Source organism: Toxotes jaculatrix, chromosome 7 (genome assembly GCF_017976425.1).
Source record: "Toxotes jaculatrix isolate fToxJac2 chromosome 7, fToxJac2.pri, whole genome shotgun sequence".
Taxonomy (NCBI): Eukaryota; Metazoa; Chordata; class Actinopteri; family Toxotidae; genus Toxotes; species Toxotes jaculatrix.
The window spans coordinates 22,748,288-22,761,866 of NC_054400.1; the positions used below are offsets into that span (position 1 = coordinate 22,748,288).

General features: G+C 44.5%; 1 protein-coding gene across 8 annotated transcripts in view; it reads left to right on the forward strand.

The window, feature by feature from the left end:
- The window catches only part of fbrsl1 (fibrosin-like 1), a 276,517-nt gene extending 272,436 nt beyond the window's left edge, over positions 1-4,081 (forward strand). For all 8 annotated transcript variants that reach the window (XM_041041720.1, XM_041041718.1, XM_041041719.1 and 5 more), the window contains 2 exons: positions 786-1,056; positions 1,575-4,081. In XM_041041720.1, the coding sequence (XP_040897654.1) occupies positions 786-1,056; positions 1,575-2,877 (1,574 nt within the window). In that variant the 3' untranslated portion in view covers positions 2,878-4,081. The remainder of the gene's footprint in view (positions 1-785; positions 1,057-1,574) is intronic.
- Positions 4,082-13,579: the final 9,498 nt, after the last annotated feature.

The following is a 13,579-nucleotide window of genomic DNA, read 5'->3' on the forward strand; positions in this document are numbered from 1 at the left end:
ACCGCTCCCCCCTTCAATCTGGCCCCTATGGCCAGTGGCAGAACAGAGCAGGGCAGAGTTAGACCACAGGGAGAGCCAGGAGGGGAGGCACAAAAAAAAATTAAGACACTTAGCTCTAGTTTCTGTGTCAAAGCAGCCCTAACCCAGCGAGGCCCAACAAGGAAGCACAACACACCACAGCAAACCTCCTCCCTGCCTCCACTTCATCCACCAACCATGTCCCCGACAGCCTGGCTTTAATCTGGCTGCACTGCTGCCAACAGGCACTCTCAGGTCTGCTGTTTGGTGGCAATTCATCTATTAATTATTTGACAAGCCCCTTCTGCACCACCATGGAGGGCTTTCTCTTTCCCCCCTGCATCCTTCTCTCTATGCCTTTCTCTCTTTCTCTTCATCCCTCCTATTTTTGTGTGCCAAATCCTGTTGTGAAAATGGATGTGATTGGAATAGACATGCCGTGGAATGCTAAGGTCTCCCTTGGCTTTTCACAGCCCTCAACTCCAGAGGGCAAGTGAGTCTCCCCTGTTCATCCGGTGCAAAAAGGGAGGGGGGTGGGGGGGGGGGGCCTTTAGTCCAAAAGCAAATGAGTATTTTTTTTTCACTGGTGGGGGGAGCCATTAACCTCTAACTCTTTCAAACAGCTTCAGTGAGAGAACCTCCAGAGACAAAGACAAAAGCAGCTTTTGTTGTTGAGTCTTTCTCATCTTATGTGTCCTCAAGAAGGTTTTGTGCCCAATTAACTTACAGTGGGTCCCCCCCCCCCCCCCACACCCCTTTCCCTCCAGGGTCCAACAGTGTGTTTGGCAGCAAGGACGGGCCAGGAGGACTGCCCACGTTTGGCAGCCCCCACCACGACACCTGGAACAGACTTCGACGCACCCCGCCGTCTTTCCCCACCCCGCCACAGTGGCCCAAAACCACAGACGCCGAGAGAAGCAGCTCAGCCAACAGCCATGAGAGAGAGCGAGAGAGGGAACGAGAAAGAGAGAGAGAAAGAGAGAGGGAAAGAGAGAAAAGAGACTCTTCCATTGGGAAAGAGGAGAAGGATAAAGACAGGTGAGTTCATGGTCTTTTTATCCATGTTCAGAGTATTATTTGGAGGATATTAGCTAGATTTCTACAATTACTAAAAATGTTTTTGCTATTATAATAATGCTCCCTTTTCCAGCTGATGATCACATTGTATTAGGACAAAACGAAAACACACATCAGCTGTGAAGACAGACAGATGTACTGTTAAAGACAAAAGAACAAAACTGTGACAATTCTTCAGTCCATTAGTAGTATCCTTGGAAACTGAAATAAATTTACTTCATGGATCCAGTAAAGAAAAAGACACAAATCAAACAGGCAATAAGCAGCTCTGAGAGACGCTATCTGTGGGTAATATTCTAGTAACACACTGGGGCTTCTGTCAGATTTAAAATATTATCAGAGGAAGACAAGACCATGGTAACCTGTATTTTTTTAAGAGAATTATAACTCAGGTTTTATTGTGGAAATTTAATACAACCCACCCACACAATGCTTGTTTTAAGTGGTACTAACTAAATTGTTTTATTATATCATTACAGGGATTCTGTGGATCGCAACCGACACTCCAACCGCTCGTCTCCAGCCTCTGCACCAGTCAGCTACCAGATCAGTAGCTTAATTCGCTCAAACAGCCAGAACTCCAGCGATTCGGGACGGCACCACAGTGGCAGCGTAGACCGGGTTCGTGAGGCGGAGAAGGAGCTGTTGGAGCGTCACAGAGAGTCTTCCACGCTGGCTGACGTGAAGGTGAAGGAGAGCCGCTCGCCTGGCAAGGAGATGCTAGAGAGGAGACCCTCAGAAGACTCCATCAAACCCACTCAGCGTTCTCCGTCTCCATACTCCAAGGCTTTGATCAATGAGCAGGGCATGAAGATGGCAGGTGGGCCCCCACCTACACTCAAGGACAGCGAGAGGAAAGAGCCCCCGCCTGCAGACCTTCTCCACAAGGTGAAAAATGACATGAAGATTAAGGAGGAGAGGAAAGAGGAGCAGGAGGTCATGGTGGTGAGTTCTGAGCCTGCCCCCCAGCCACCCGCCCAAGCTCTTCCTGCTCCCCTCAGCCAAGCTGGAAACCCGCACCACCACCACCCACCTTTGTCTCAGCAGCCCCCTCTTCCTTCACCGCGTGGCAGTGATATCCCAGCACCTGGCCTGCACGGTGTTCCCATGGCACACTCTCTGCCCCTTTCCATGAGTGCCATGCCCCAGATGGGCAGCCTTAATGTGCTAGACCGGGCTCGTATGGCTCCCTTCATGGGAGTGAGCCCTCTGGCAGGAAGAGAGCGCTTGCCCCACCCAGCCTTTCCCTGGGACCCACTCAGAGAGGCATACCGCAGCCTGGACCTGCAGCGACGCATGGACTTCCAGCTCAGGGCCGAGCAAGGACATCGCTTCCCCAGCATGTATGAACAGGAGCGGGCCTACCGCGAGAGGGAGGCACATGACTACTCTCACCACGAGCACCTGTTGGAGGTGCGCAGGGAGCACGAGAGGATGAGACAGCAGGCAGAGGAGCGAGAGCGCCTCCACCTGCGGGAGGAGCTGGACAGAGCACGCCTCCATCAGCTGCACCAGTCCCCCATGGAGGGCCATTTACCCCACATGCCCCCATTTATGCCTCACCTTGGCGGCATGACCTACCCTAGACTCAGCCCCTCCACAGGACACAACGGGCCTCTGAACAGAACACCCCCTACTGCCGCACTCAGTGCACCCCCGCCCCTTGTGCCAGCCGGCAGTGCCAGGCCAGTCTCACCCAGGAGGACTACCCCCCTCACCACCACACAGGACCCACGGGACTATTCCCCATCTCGCAACCCCAAAGAGGTAGAGGCTCGGTAGCTTCTTAGAAAAGTGCACAAAGTCTTACTAGACGCACTCACAGGCCCCCGCTCCCCTAATCTGAAATCCTCTCGTGAACAAAATGCACTGCTCTTTGCCTGAGAAGAGCAAAACTCCCTAAGGGAAAGGGTATGATTGTACAAAGTAAAGGTGTGTAAGGCTGATTAAGCACATGCCATGACTTTACTTTTAGTGGACTGGAGGTTAAATAATGTCGGTAAAGAGAACACAAATATGTGTATGTTTATATCCGACTTAAATATTTGATAATTATTAATATATTAATCCAATACCTTTTTTCAGCTTTGTGCGAAAAGAGAGATCCTGAAATGAGTTTGTACATTTCCTATCCTTGTTCCATGTATAGATATCATTTCTATGAATTTTATGTATTTTGTGCATTAGTCACGCCTTTTACAATATTTATCCCAGTTGATTGTGAGACATATCCATTATGACCCACTGTAAAGACTGGATTTTGGTTTCAACCTTCAGTAATTTAACCTCATGGTACCAGGATATCCTCAATGATGACAATGTACAATGTTACATTACCAATTTGTTTTGTTCATTTGTTTGCCTTTGAGATATGCAGATAAATATATATTATGAGGTCTTTGTTCAGTCTCTGTAAAAAAAAAACAAAAAAACATGTAAATAACTTGTTGATATTCCTTCGCTGCAAAATTACCATGTAAATTTATTAGGCTTTTTAACCATTTCTAGAAAAACAAAATTAAATGAAACATGGGGTATCACCTCCCTGTTGAATATCATGGTAACAGACAAGCCTGGCCAATGGATGGGACGTATGACAGGAGGGTGTTGTAAGGGGGCCTACAAGGATCATCTGCAATCTATGCAAAGCAGCACACAGCACCCTAATGGAGAGATCACCTGGAGGGAGCAGACGATGCTGGTGATACAGAGAGAAAGTTGGATTAACACATGTTTATATTTACCAATGAAATAATGATGAATTATTAAAAGACTTCCACGTCACAAACTGGACCAGCCCCAGACAGAAAAGAAGGACACTTTTTAGTGGGCGGCAAAAGGACTTTCTCTGTCAACCTTGTGGTGTTGTGCAGTTGTTTTTCTTAGACTCTTGTATACAAAACAAGTAGAGTTTTAGGCCTGCAAAAAAATGAAAATGAACATTCATGGTTTAAAATGTACGGAATAAAGTTTGGACCTAATGTCATACATTTGCTACCTGTCTTTAATCCTGCTTCCCGTTGTCAGTGCTGGCTACATGTACTGAATGTGTCTGTAAGCCAAACCTACTGAGTGGAATGCTGATGTTAGGTTGATAGGTTTGCCAATAATGCTTGTGCCTCAGTTTTCAGCATTTAGAGTATTTGCCCATCTGATATCAAGCTATTACTTTGAAATCATAAAGGCAACAGACTTGGCTGGCAGAGTAGCCTAAGCCATCAGATCATTTGACCATAATCTGTCATACATGGGCTGCAGAGCTCTTCAGAGGGGATCGATGAGACTGGGCCAAGGCAATACAGGGAGGGACTAATAGGACATTGATTTTGTATGAAAGCAGGTTTTGAGTGTTTGTGTTGCAGGTAACTGGTATTGACTGGCAGCCCAGTGGCATATTGACCCGTGGTCTGGACTCATTAAGAGGAGCAATGCCTGGGAGGCAGGCTATCGGACGTTGGAGGAGAGGCTCCTCTCCCTTCTCATACGCCTCCTCTCCTCACTCACAGCACTCATCTGCTTTTCTAATGAGGCCAGAAGGCGCTCTGGTGTGGGCCGCGGAGGGAGCCCTGAGGCGCCCCGTCCTGCTATTGACAAGACCTCGGCTGTGCTTGCCGCCTGTCCAGAGACGGCCAATTCATCCTGATAATGCCCCGACTACTCATCTCGCTGCTGTGTGCCGTGAGACCCACCAATCCTGTCCCATGGTATCAGCCCATAATAACAACGTGGATCAAACCGTGGCCAGGTCATTAGGGGATGTTACTGAAAATCAATGGCGCTCCTGTGTCTCACACACTCCAGCAGGGTTTTTTAAAAGGGCTCCTTGAAAAGACTGTTTGCCAGAATGGGGCTGGCGTATTGGGAAGACTTAAATCACTATCACTTTCAATTTAGGTCGCCGGTAATTGAGCCACATATTCCTCCAACGGGTAGCATCTGTCAGTGGCCAGCTTCACTTTAGCACTGTGTGCTTTTAGTCCTAATCATCTAGTCAACAACAGGTACTTAACCCCTGTAGTTACCGCATAGTGATTTTTCCTGTATTATTTACCAAGCAAGCTTTGGCAGAAGAAAAACACACACCTTACGCTCCCCCTCTACCTCACCCCAACACACACACACCCCCCGACTCAATCACTCTGTCCTGTGCTCTATCCATTTTACGGCTGAGTGTGGAACGGCCCTCCGGAGATGAAAAGCTCCATCAATTTCACTCATCGTCTGGCAAGGTCAATTTATTTCAACACACAGTCCATCATCAGATTGGAATCAGTTGACACATTGCCTAGCATATCCAACCCAAGGTGGGTTATTACAGCTCCTGCAATTGTCAGCTCTTTTCCAGAGCAATTCTTCACATGTTCAGGCCTTTTTTATTTATTTATTTATTTTTAATTTATTTATTTATTTGAAGGCATTGTTTATGATTTTTTGATATTTACTTGTTCATTATCTGGAACACATTTCCTATTTGATGAAACACTGTAACTATGACAGGGCCTCATGTAACAGCTTGTCACAAAGAAGCGACTGTGATACAAGATTGTGTTTTTCTTTTTTTACACATTTCTCCACTATAATCCCAATTAATAGGATACGGTGGTATCTGAGGTAAGACATTGTTTTATTGTTCCACTAATCCTCTTCATTTATCTGTGAGAAAACTCAATGCTGAGGGTTTGGGATTGAATTTTCATGCTCTCAAATACCTCCAAAAAGCGCTTGGCACAGAGCTCACCCCAGATTCAGCGAACAGTGGAACAGGCCTAAGGGGCTTTTATAGAGCACAATGGCCGCTAATAACACAGTGCCAAGCTAATAAGATGGGCAACAAATGAATGGTTCGGTCCAAGCTCCTTTTCTCTCTTGCTCGCTCTTCCCCCACTGATAAAACATGTATGAAAGCGTTTTTGAGCCGCTATGTAGAGGCTCCCTAGACTTTTCCCCCAGCGAGAGCTAATGCATTAGTTCCCATTTGAAGGCTGTTTTGAAATGGAGATTGGTAATGAGACGGGAGGCCCCCGCCACTATCACATTTGGATTGCTGGGGCCTCCGCTGGGCCTGGTGATTTGGGAGACCGTAGCTCTGCTCGGAGTTCAAGCCCATCTCTCTGCGGGGAGTAGAAAGCCCTGACGAGAGCCATTCTGAACCTCTAAACTATATCTGAACTGCGAACTGAGGTAGGGAGCACCAAGTCAAGGGCTTTGGCAGTGGATCCCTGTCACAGCGCTCTTTGTAGGCTGCGTGTTGTTTTGACCACCTAAAAAGGCTAACAGCATACAACCTTCCATGTTGCCATCTTTTTTTAGCCCTCAATGTCAACAGAGCGGCAGCTGACAGAAACCAGGCCAGTCAGCGGTTAAGGAGCTGACTTGGAAACAGCCAAATGGTGTGAATTCCAGACCCTGGTGACAAAGTGCTGTCTAATGTCTTTGCACCTCTGGATCTATGACAAATATTCTGGCTGTCTCACACCACCACTGCTATGGCTGTGCGAGGAGGCCCGCCAATGCAGCCTAGGAAGAAAGAATATACTGTAAATCATTGACAGAGGAACCTCAGAGAGCACGATGTGAGACAGGGAGGAGCAGAAGAGAATTAAGGGAGATGGAAAAGGAGGAGGACCAGAACAGCCAACAGCCAAAATAAGTTTTTCCACTTTGATTCAATTTTGAGGATTTTTCCAGCCTTTAGTGGAACCTCACGATCTCCCACACTGGCCATATTATGTACACAAGCCATAAAAAATGAATAACATTTATGCAGCTGGGTGCATCTGGCAGCGATAGTCCTCTCATTCAGGGACCCACAGGATGGCACCGTGCCGCCACACCACCCTCCCTGTTCTGCGTATGGGCACTAGACAGGAGAAGGCTTAGGGGAGGGGTAGGTGGTGTAAAGGGAAGCTCTCAAATGCTTCGAATTAGTTTAAAAAAATAAGAGATTTCAAGGCAAATGGAGGCCGTACGTGGCTCGTCCAATTTGGCACAGCTAATGCACATGATTAGCCGTAGAGACGTTAATCAAAAGTGGCTCAGTATTTGAAGGGGCGGTGAGAGGCACTGCCAGCTGGTGACAACATGGCTTGTGTGCACGGGCCAAGAGTGAAGTTTATTTGAATATGGATCTTGCCGTGACCGTATTTCTCCAGAGCTCAGTTAGCAGAGCGTTCCCTGGCTCATCACAGGGATCGCCTCAGAGCCGCTTGGCACCAGGGAAGGCGGAAGTTTTTCCAAGCCACAGAATGAGAATTACGATTTAGTCCATCCCCTCTGGTGGTGTGGGCATATTCATAAGCATTTATTCAGTTTGACGCTGGCAGAGACGCAACACCTAGTTCTTGGCGTCCGCGTGTGAGGATTTCCTTTCCAATATGAAATTATGAAATTGACAAAAAGGTTGTTTTTACAGCCTATGAATTAATAGCACATTTAAAAATAAAACATCCTACTTTCCACATAAAGCAATGCTATACCTCTGCTGAAAGCAAAGAGCTTATATTTAACTGTCAGTGTTCCCTCAGAGACAGGATTCGAGTTCGAACACAACCACCAGAACCAGCAACAGCACATCAACTGCATTCAGCTTTGTCAAATAATTTCGATTTAATCAAAAGATGTTAACGTCTCAAGTACATATTACCTGCAGTCAGATCATATTTCACCACAACAAGAACAATCAGAAACAGGAATTCCCTTCAGTCCTTGGACCAGCAGGATAAACCTGTTTGACATGAAGTGAAAGAATAATATGAACAAATGACAGCTATGAATCATGAGTTCATGCGAACTCATTGAAAATCTAGCTAAGGTTAGCTACACCTCAGTTTTGAACTTTGGATTTGACAAGTTAATTTATGTCATTCAAGTCACAAACAAATTCTTGTTTACGCAAACAAATTACTTTAACTTAAGATTTCATGAACCAGTGTCATGACTAGCCCCTAAGGGGGCTGTTTTTGGAGCTCTTTGGTTTTGTTTTGAACTATTTTGTGGACTTTTGGACATTTTCAGTTTAGTTTTATTTTGGAAAGTATATTTCTTGTGTATCATGTCTTGTTTTACTTACTGTCATAGTCTGTAATTTATGTTAAGTTATGTTTTTGTCTGGTGTCTGTATTGTCTTGTGGGTTCCTGTTTTATTTTGAATTCACTGCCCTTGTGTATCTGGTCTTGTTTTACTTCCTGTCTTTGTCTTGTTTCCCGCTTTTGTAATTGTTTTCCCCGCCCTAATTGTTTCCACCTGTTTCCCCTTACCTGTTGTCTATATATAGTCTGCGTTTCCTCTTGTCCAGTGTCAGTTCGTTTTCGTCTCATGCCATGTTCCATGCTTTTGTCTCATGCCGCCGTCATACGTTTTGTCTCATGCTCTCATGTCTTGTATTTTGCCAGTGATCAAGTCATCGTGTTTCCCAGGTCAGGTTTTGTATTAATTTGTTACTTCGTTTCTTGTTAGGTTTTGTTCATTGCTTAGTCTTTCTCCTCGTAAGAGTGATTTTGTGTTCACGTTTTGTAACTTTTGTTTTAGTGCCTTTTTTCCCCTTTATGGGTGATCTTTATTTGTTACTTTGTTAGAATAGATAGTTATTATTTTGGACTACGTCTGAGGGGTCATGCATTTGGGTCCTAGTCTTTGCCTCCCATAGCCGTGACAACCAGCCTTAACAGTTTGTATGTCTATGTTGTCCCAGTGTTACCAGAAAATGGAAATACAGGTGGAATATACTGTTTAAGCAACACACGGCCAGGCCAAGTTATGTCAACATCCAGGCCACTCAGTGGCAACAAATCATAGATCTGAGTGGAAAAATAAACATTGCCATTCAGGCAACAACGCCATATGCTGATTCATGCAATGTTTATCTGAAACGTAATATTACTGTCAGTCAGTGTGGCGTTGCTATCACAGGGAGACATTGTTAAAGGCAGTTCACCGCTTCTCAGTGTTTGAATAATATATGAAACAATCAAAAAAATGCTCTAATACGCAACATCTGCAGTTACTATTTTATGAAATTAGTTTTTTTTTTCTTTCAGTTTGATACTGTACGCAGACGCTCAACATCCTTGTGTGAGGTCGTTCTCTTGATGCATATTGGATTCTTATTGCTTCTTTCAGCACCGTCTCAGAGTGTATTTATGTCATCAACGAGTTATAACCCTCGCTCACAAAAATACCAAAGGAGGCTATAATAAGGTGGAAAAGGGCAGGGGGATCATATTCGTCATGAGACTGGTTTCAATGGGGCTTTTCAGCATTCCGGGCCTGGCTTTGCCTGCCTCCCATGCTTCTTTGGAAATTTGTCTGGCAGCAAACATGCTTTGAATGGCTCTTATCTCCTATCTGGGCAGGAGTTCCATGCACAAAGATAACAAACCCTATCTTATCTCGCCGTGTTCGTTAATGTCACAGCTTAAGGGGCTTGTTCTTCCACTTGCAATGGGGCTTGCAGAGCGGATTGTTTGCAGATTAGTCAACACAGGCCTCTGGAGGTCTTGGAGCGAATTCAAAATGCTTGTCTTGTCCCACAGACGTTCTTGTATGCGCACATTGGCGTATTGGCTGCCTCCTGCTTTCCTGTGTCAAATGGCTGGTGTACCACACAATGGTTGGTAGGCACCATTACACACAGTGAGATCTAGAGTAATACTTATCACATCAGACAAGCTTGTTTTGCAAGCCAAAACAAAAATGTGCATGATAGCCACCCAAGGCCAGCTATGTTGCTGAATGTTTTGGGGATGACTTGTTATTATTCTGCTGCTGATTAGCACAGAGCCTTAATCAGTGATACATTTTGAAACATCTATTTGAGCTTATCAACCTAGGAAAACATTCAGGCTGCAATATTTCATGTATTTTGTCCAGTCTGTGTGGCCAGATTCATGATCATCCCTTTGTGACACAAGAGACCTGGCAAAGCTCCATTGACTTCAGCCATCTGGCTATCTCGCACAACCCTTGGCTACACAGTGGCTCACTCAGCGATTGATTGGGGTGCTGAAGGCCAGCTATTTAACACATCAGAACAACAAGTACTGCTATCAAGCTGGCCCTTCTCATGCCTCGTTTCTGTGCCGCCCAAGAATGTCTCTTATCTCTTCCCTTCTGCTTGTTGGTTTAAGCCAGACAGCATATGCCCACATTCCCTCTGTAATACACCGTTGTGCTTTTGGTGCAACCCTGACAGACAGACAGCTGAGATGTGATTGTGGGAGGATGGGGGTTAACCCTTGTGTTGTTTAGTAAGAAGTGAGGCTTTAAAAAAAAAATAAAATCTGCTGCCATACTGCAGCGTCTGGGTGGAATGTAACACCAGGAAAAAAAAGGCATTTTCTTCCCAACATACTCTCCTGTTGTTGCACCAAAAGACTGACAGATGAAAATAAAGCCCTGTGTTCCATATCATTAAATCCTGCTCTCTCAGCTGATTACATTCTTATTAGTGCCTCCATTCTTATCCCTTTATTGTCACTTCTGGTGAAACAGGCCTGATAATGTGCACTCACTCACTAGATGCACAACCTGCTCATTCCCATCTCCGATTCTTTGTTGTCGCCGAATGGTTTTTAAATGAAAAGTGTGAGTGCGGTGTAATTATAATTCTGGGGGTATTATGAAATCAAATATCACAATGAATGTAATTTTATTTGCTTGTAATCTCTCTCACCCAGGCTAATAGGCGTTTTCAAAGGGCACGCTCAGGGGGTTTAAACGGCTGACCATCTCTAAATAGAATGGCTGCTCTGCTCTCTTGCTCTCCAGCTCTGTTCTTTTGTCTTTGATATGCAGGCAAAGAGCTTGACAGTCTGGGAATCGTGGGAGATTTGTCGGCCTGTGATCTCCATGCCTCTCTGACAAATGAGCGCCTTTGGCAGGGCTGCTGGAGGTACGGCTTCTCTGCCCTGCTGGAATCCTGATGAGACTGCTCTGGAGCTGCTGGTAATGAAGTCAGGGCACAGGACCAACCTGCTGCCAGAAATGACCTTTAATCTACACACATGCAGGTCATTTGGCATGCAGTAACTCAAAATTGCACATACACCTTTGTTCTATTATATCTGGCACATTTTCAGCGAGATGTTACAAAAATAGTCCAAAGCACAGAATTTAAATCCTTACAGCAGTGCGACTGCCACATTTTTAAAAGGCCATTTCAACTAAAAATTACTAATTCAATCATCTATGCTGCTTGTTTCAGCTGCGGCAAATAGTTTACATTTTACATTTCTCAACAATCAGTGATGGCTGATGTTGTATCTGTATTCATATTTGACTAGTGGGTAATTTAGGATGCAATCACCATCCAGTCAGTCTTCATTACATCGGACTCAACTGCTCCACCAAGCACACAATTGCTTGACATTGATTTTGCAGATTCTCTCAGTGCATGTAATTCCTCATACGGTGTATGGTAAAGATTTCTCCTTTGGTGTGTCTGTGCAGAGTAAGATGTTAACAAATTACAACAGAAAATTTTTGAATCCCCTGAGAATAAATGTACCGATTTCAGCTCCACAATGAGCAGGAAATAGCAGATATTGATTCTGGTCGTTCCCGTCCGACACTGAGGAGTCTCTTAACCACAAAGCTCACTCAGTCCAATCCAACATGGTTGCCTTTGATTTCAGCTCTCGGCCTCAATGAGTAATGATTCATAGGAAGAACAAGCACTACCCCTTGTGGCTCAGTTGGCCCAGTGCAGCATGGGTAAATGGCACCTCCAGCCGCTCATGGGCCCCTCCTGATAAGTTAACCTTGTGATAACATGCTAATGCCTGATTAATGTTGCAGTAATTAGACACAGCTTTTCACACTCAGTTAAGAGGACATCCTCCAGCAATTAGCCTGAGCCGGACAGAGATAATTTCAGAGAGCACAGCAGAATCACGTTCCTCAGCTCGCCTCCATTCCCACTTGGCAACATTAAGGTTTATTTTCTCATTATTTCATTTAATTACTCGTTTGATGTTTTATACAGCTGCCACAAGTAATCTTTGATCTAATTAGGTAATGCTGATTGACAGTAGGGGTGTGGGATTCAATAAACTGCATTCAATTTGCCGTTGTGACCTTATCAGAGGATCTATGGAGGATTCACTGTTCACACTGAATGCCTACTAAAAATATAATAATTTCCCCTAAGAATATTTTCTGCATGGAGGGCACACCTTTGTGTGTAGGCGTGTGCGTGTGACCACATGTGCGCTTGTAGGTAAGTGTCTGCGAGAAGGCAGAATGTGTGTGCGCTTTCCCCACAAGACATCTAACAATGAGGAATGAACGCATTAGCGAGGAGAGGCCCCTGTACTCACCAGCCTCCACACTGCCCATTAATAATGTACTGCCAGGGAAGAGATGGGGGTTGGTGCAGAGATTAGTCCTGCATTAAGGACTCGTTTGCTTTTTCTATTAGAGAGACATGTTGGTCTCTCTTAAACAAGAAAGATCAGCCCACTTGTAATTGGACTGTAAAATCCTATATCAAAATTGTCAGTGGTCCAGCAAAGTCTGCTGTGTAATTCCTTTTCATTGTGAGCAGTGACCTGAACTCCACTGGGGTTTTCTATGTGGACATAGTGAATCCAGTTGATATGAAAGGGGCTGCTGCCCTGTTAGCTCAGTTGGTAGCGCACGAGACTCAATCTCACTGGGTTGTGGCTTTGAACCCCACTCCGGACGGCACCACCTCCCATGGGCTCACCACCTGTGGGAGGTGCCGTAGGATTATGGCCCCATGAGTCGCATATTTGACGTTATCAGATTGTTAATACTTATGCAACAATGTGGAAGTGGCGTTTTAGTGTTGTAGTAACTGGCTAAAGTGGAGCTCATTTTATCAACTTTATTTACAGCGAGGTAGTTTAGTCCTGTGGTTCAAGACCCAAGGATAAATCTGAGGGGTCATGAGATGATTAATGAGAGACGAACAAAGAAACATTCTGTATTCATTTGTTTGGCTTTTCTGTAATTTTTCTTTTTGTGAAATGTGAATGATGATTCAACCTTTTGAATCATCACCTGGACCTCAAACAGTTTAAATGAGAATAGAATAGAATAGAATACCTTTTATTGTCATTATACATCTTTTACATGTACAACGAGATGAAAAGCATCTCCTTCTTCAGTGCAAATGTATAAATATGCAACATAGAATAGAATAAAATAAAATAAGATTAAATAAGTATGAAGCAGCACAAAACTGAAAAACTCCAGTGAAGTACAAGTACCTCAAAACTGTACTTAAGTACAATTGTTGAGCAAATTTACTTTGTTACTTTCTGCCACTGTCTAAAAAATATATATATAATAAATTGCACCAGTAATTTTCTTAAAGCCATCTTACTCTTTAAGAACTTAAAATGGAAGCCGACTGTTTAATTAATATCAAATCATGTAGATGGATTAATATCAATATGAAGCCAATAGTGCAAGGATGATTTGTTTATTTGATCACATATTTGTTCATCAGTTTTATTTGAT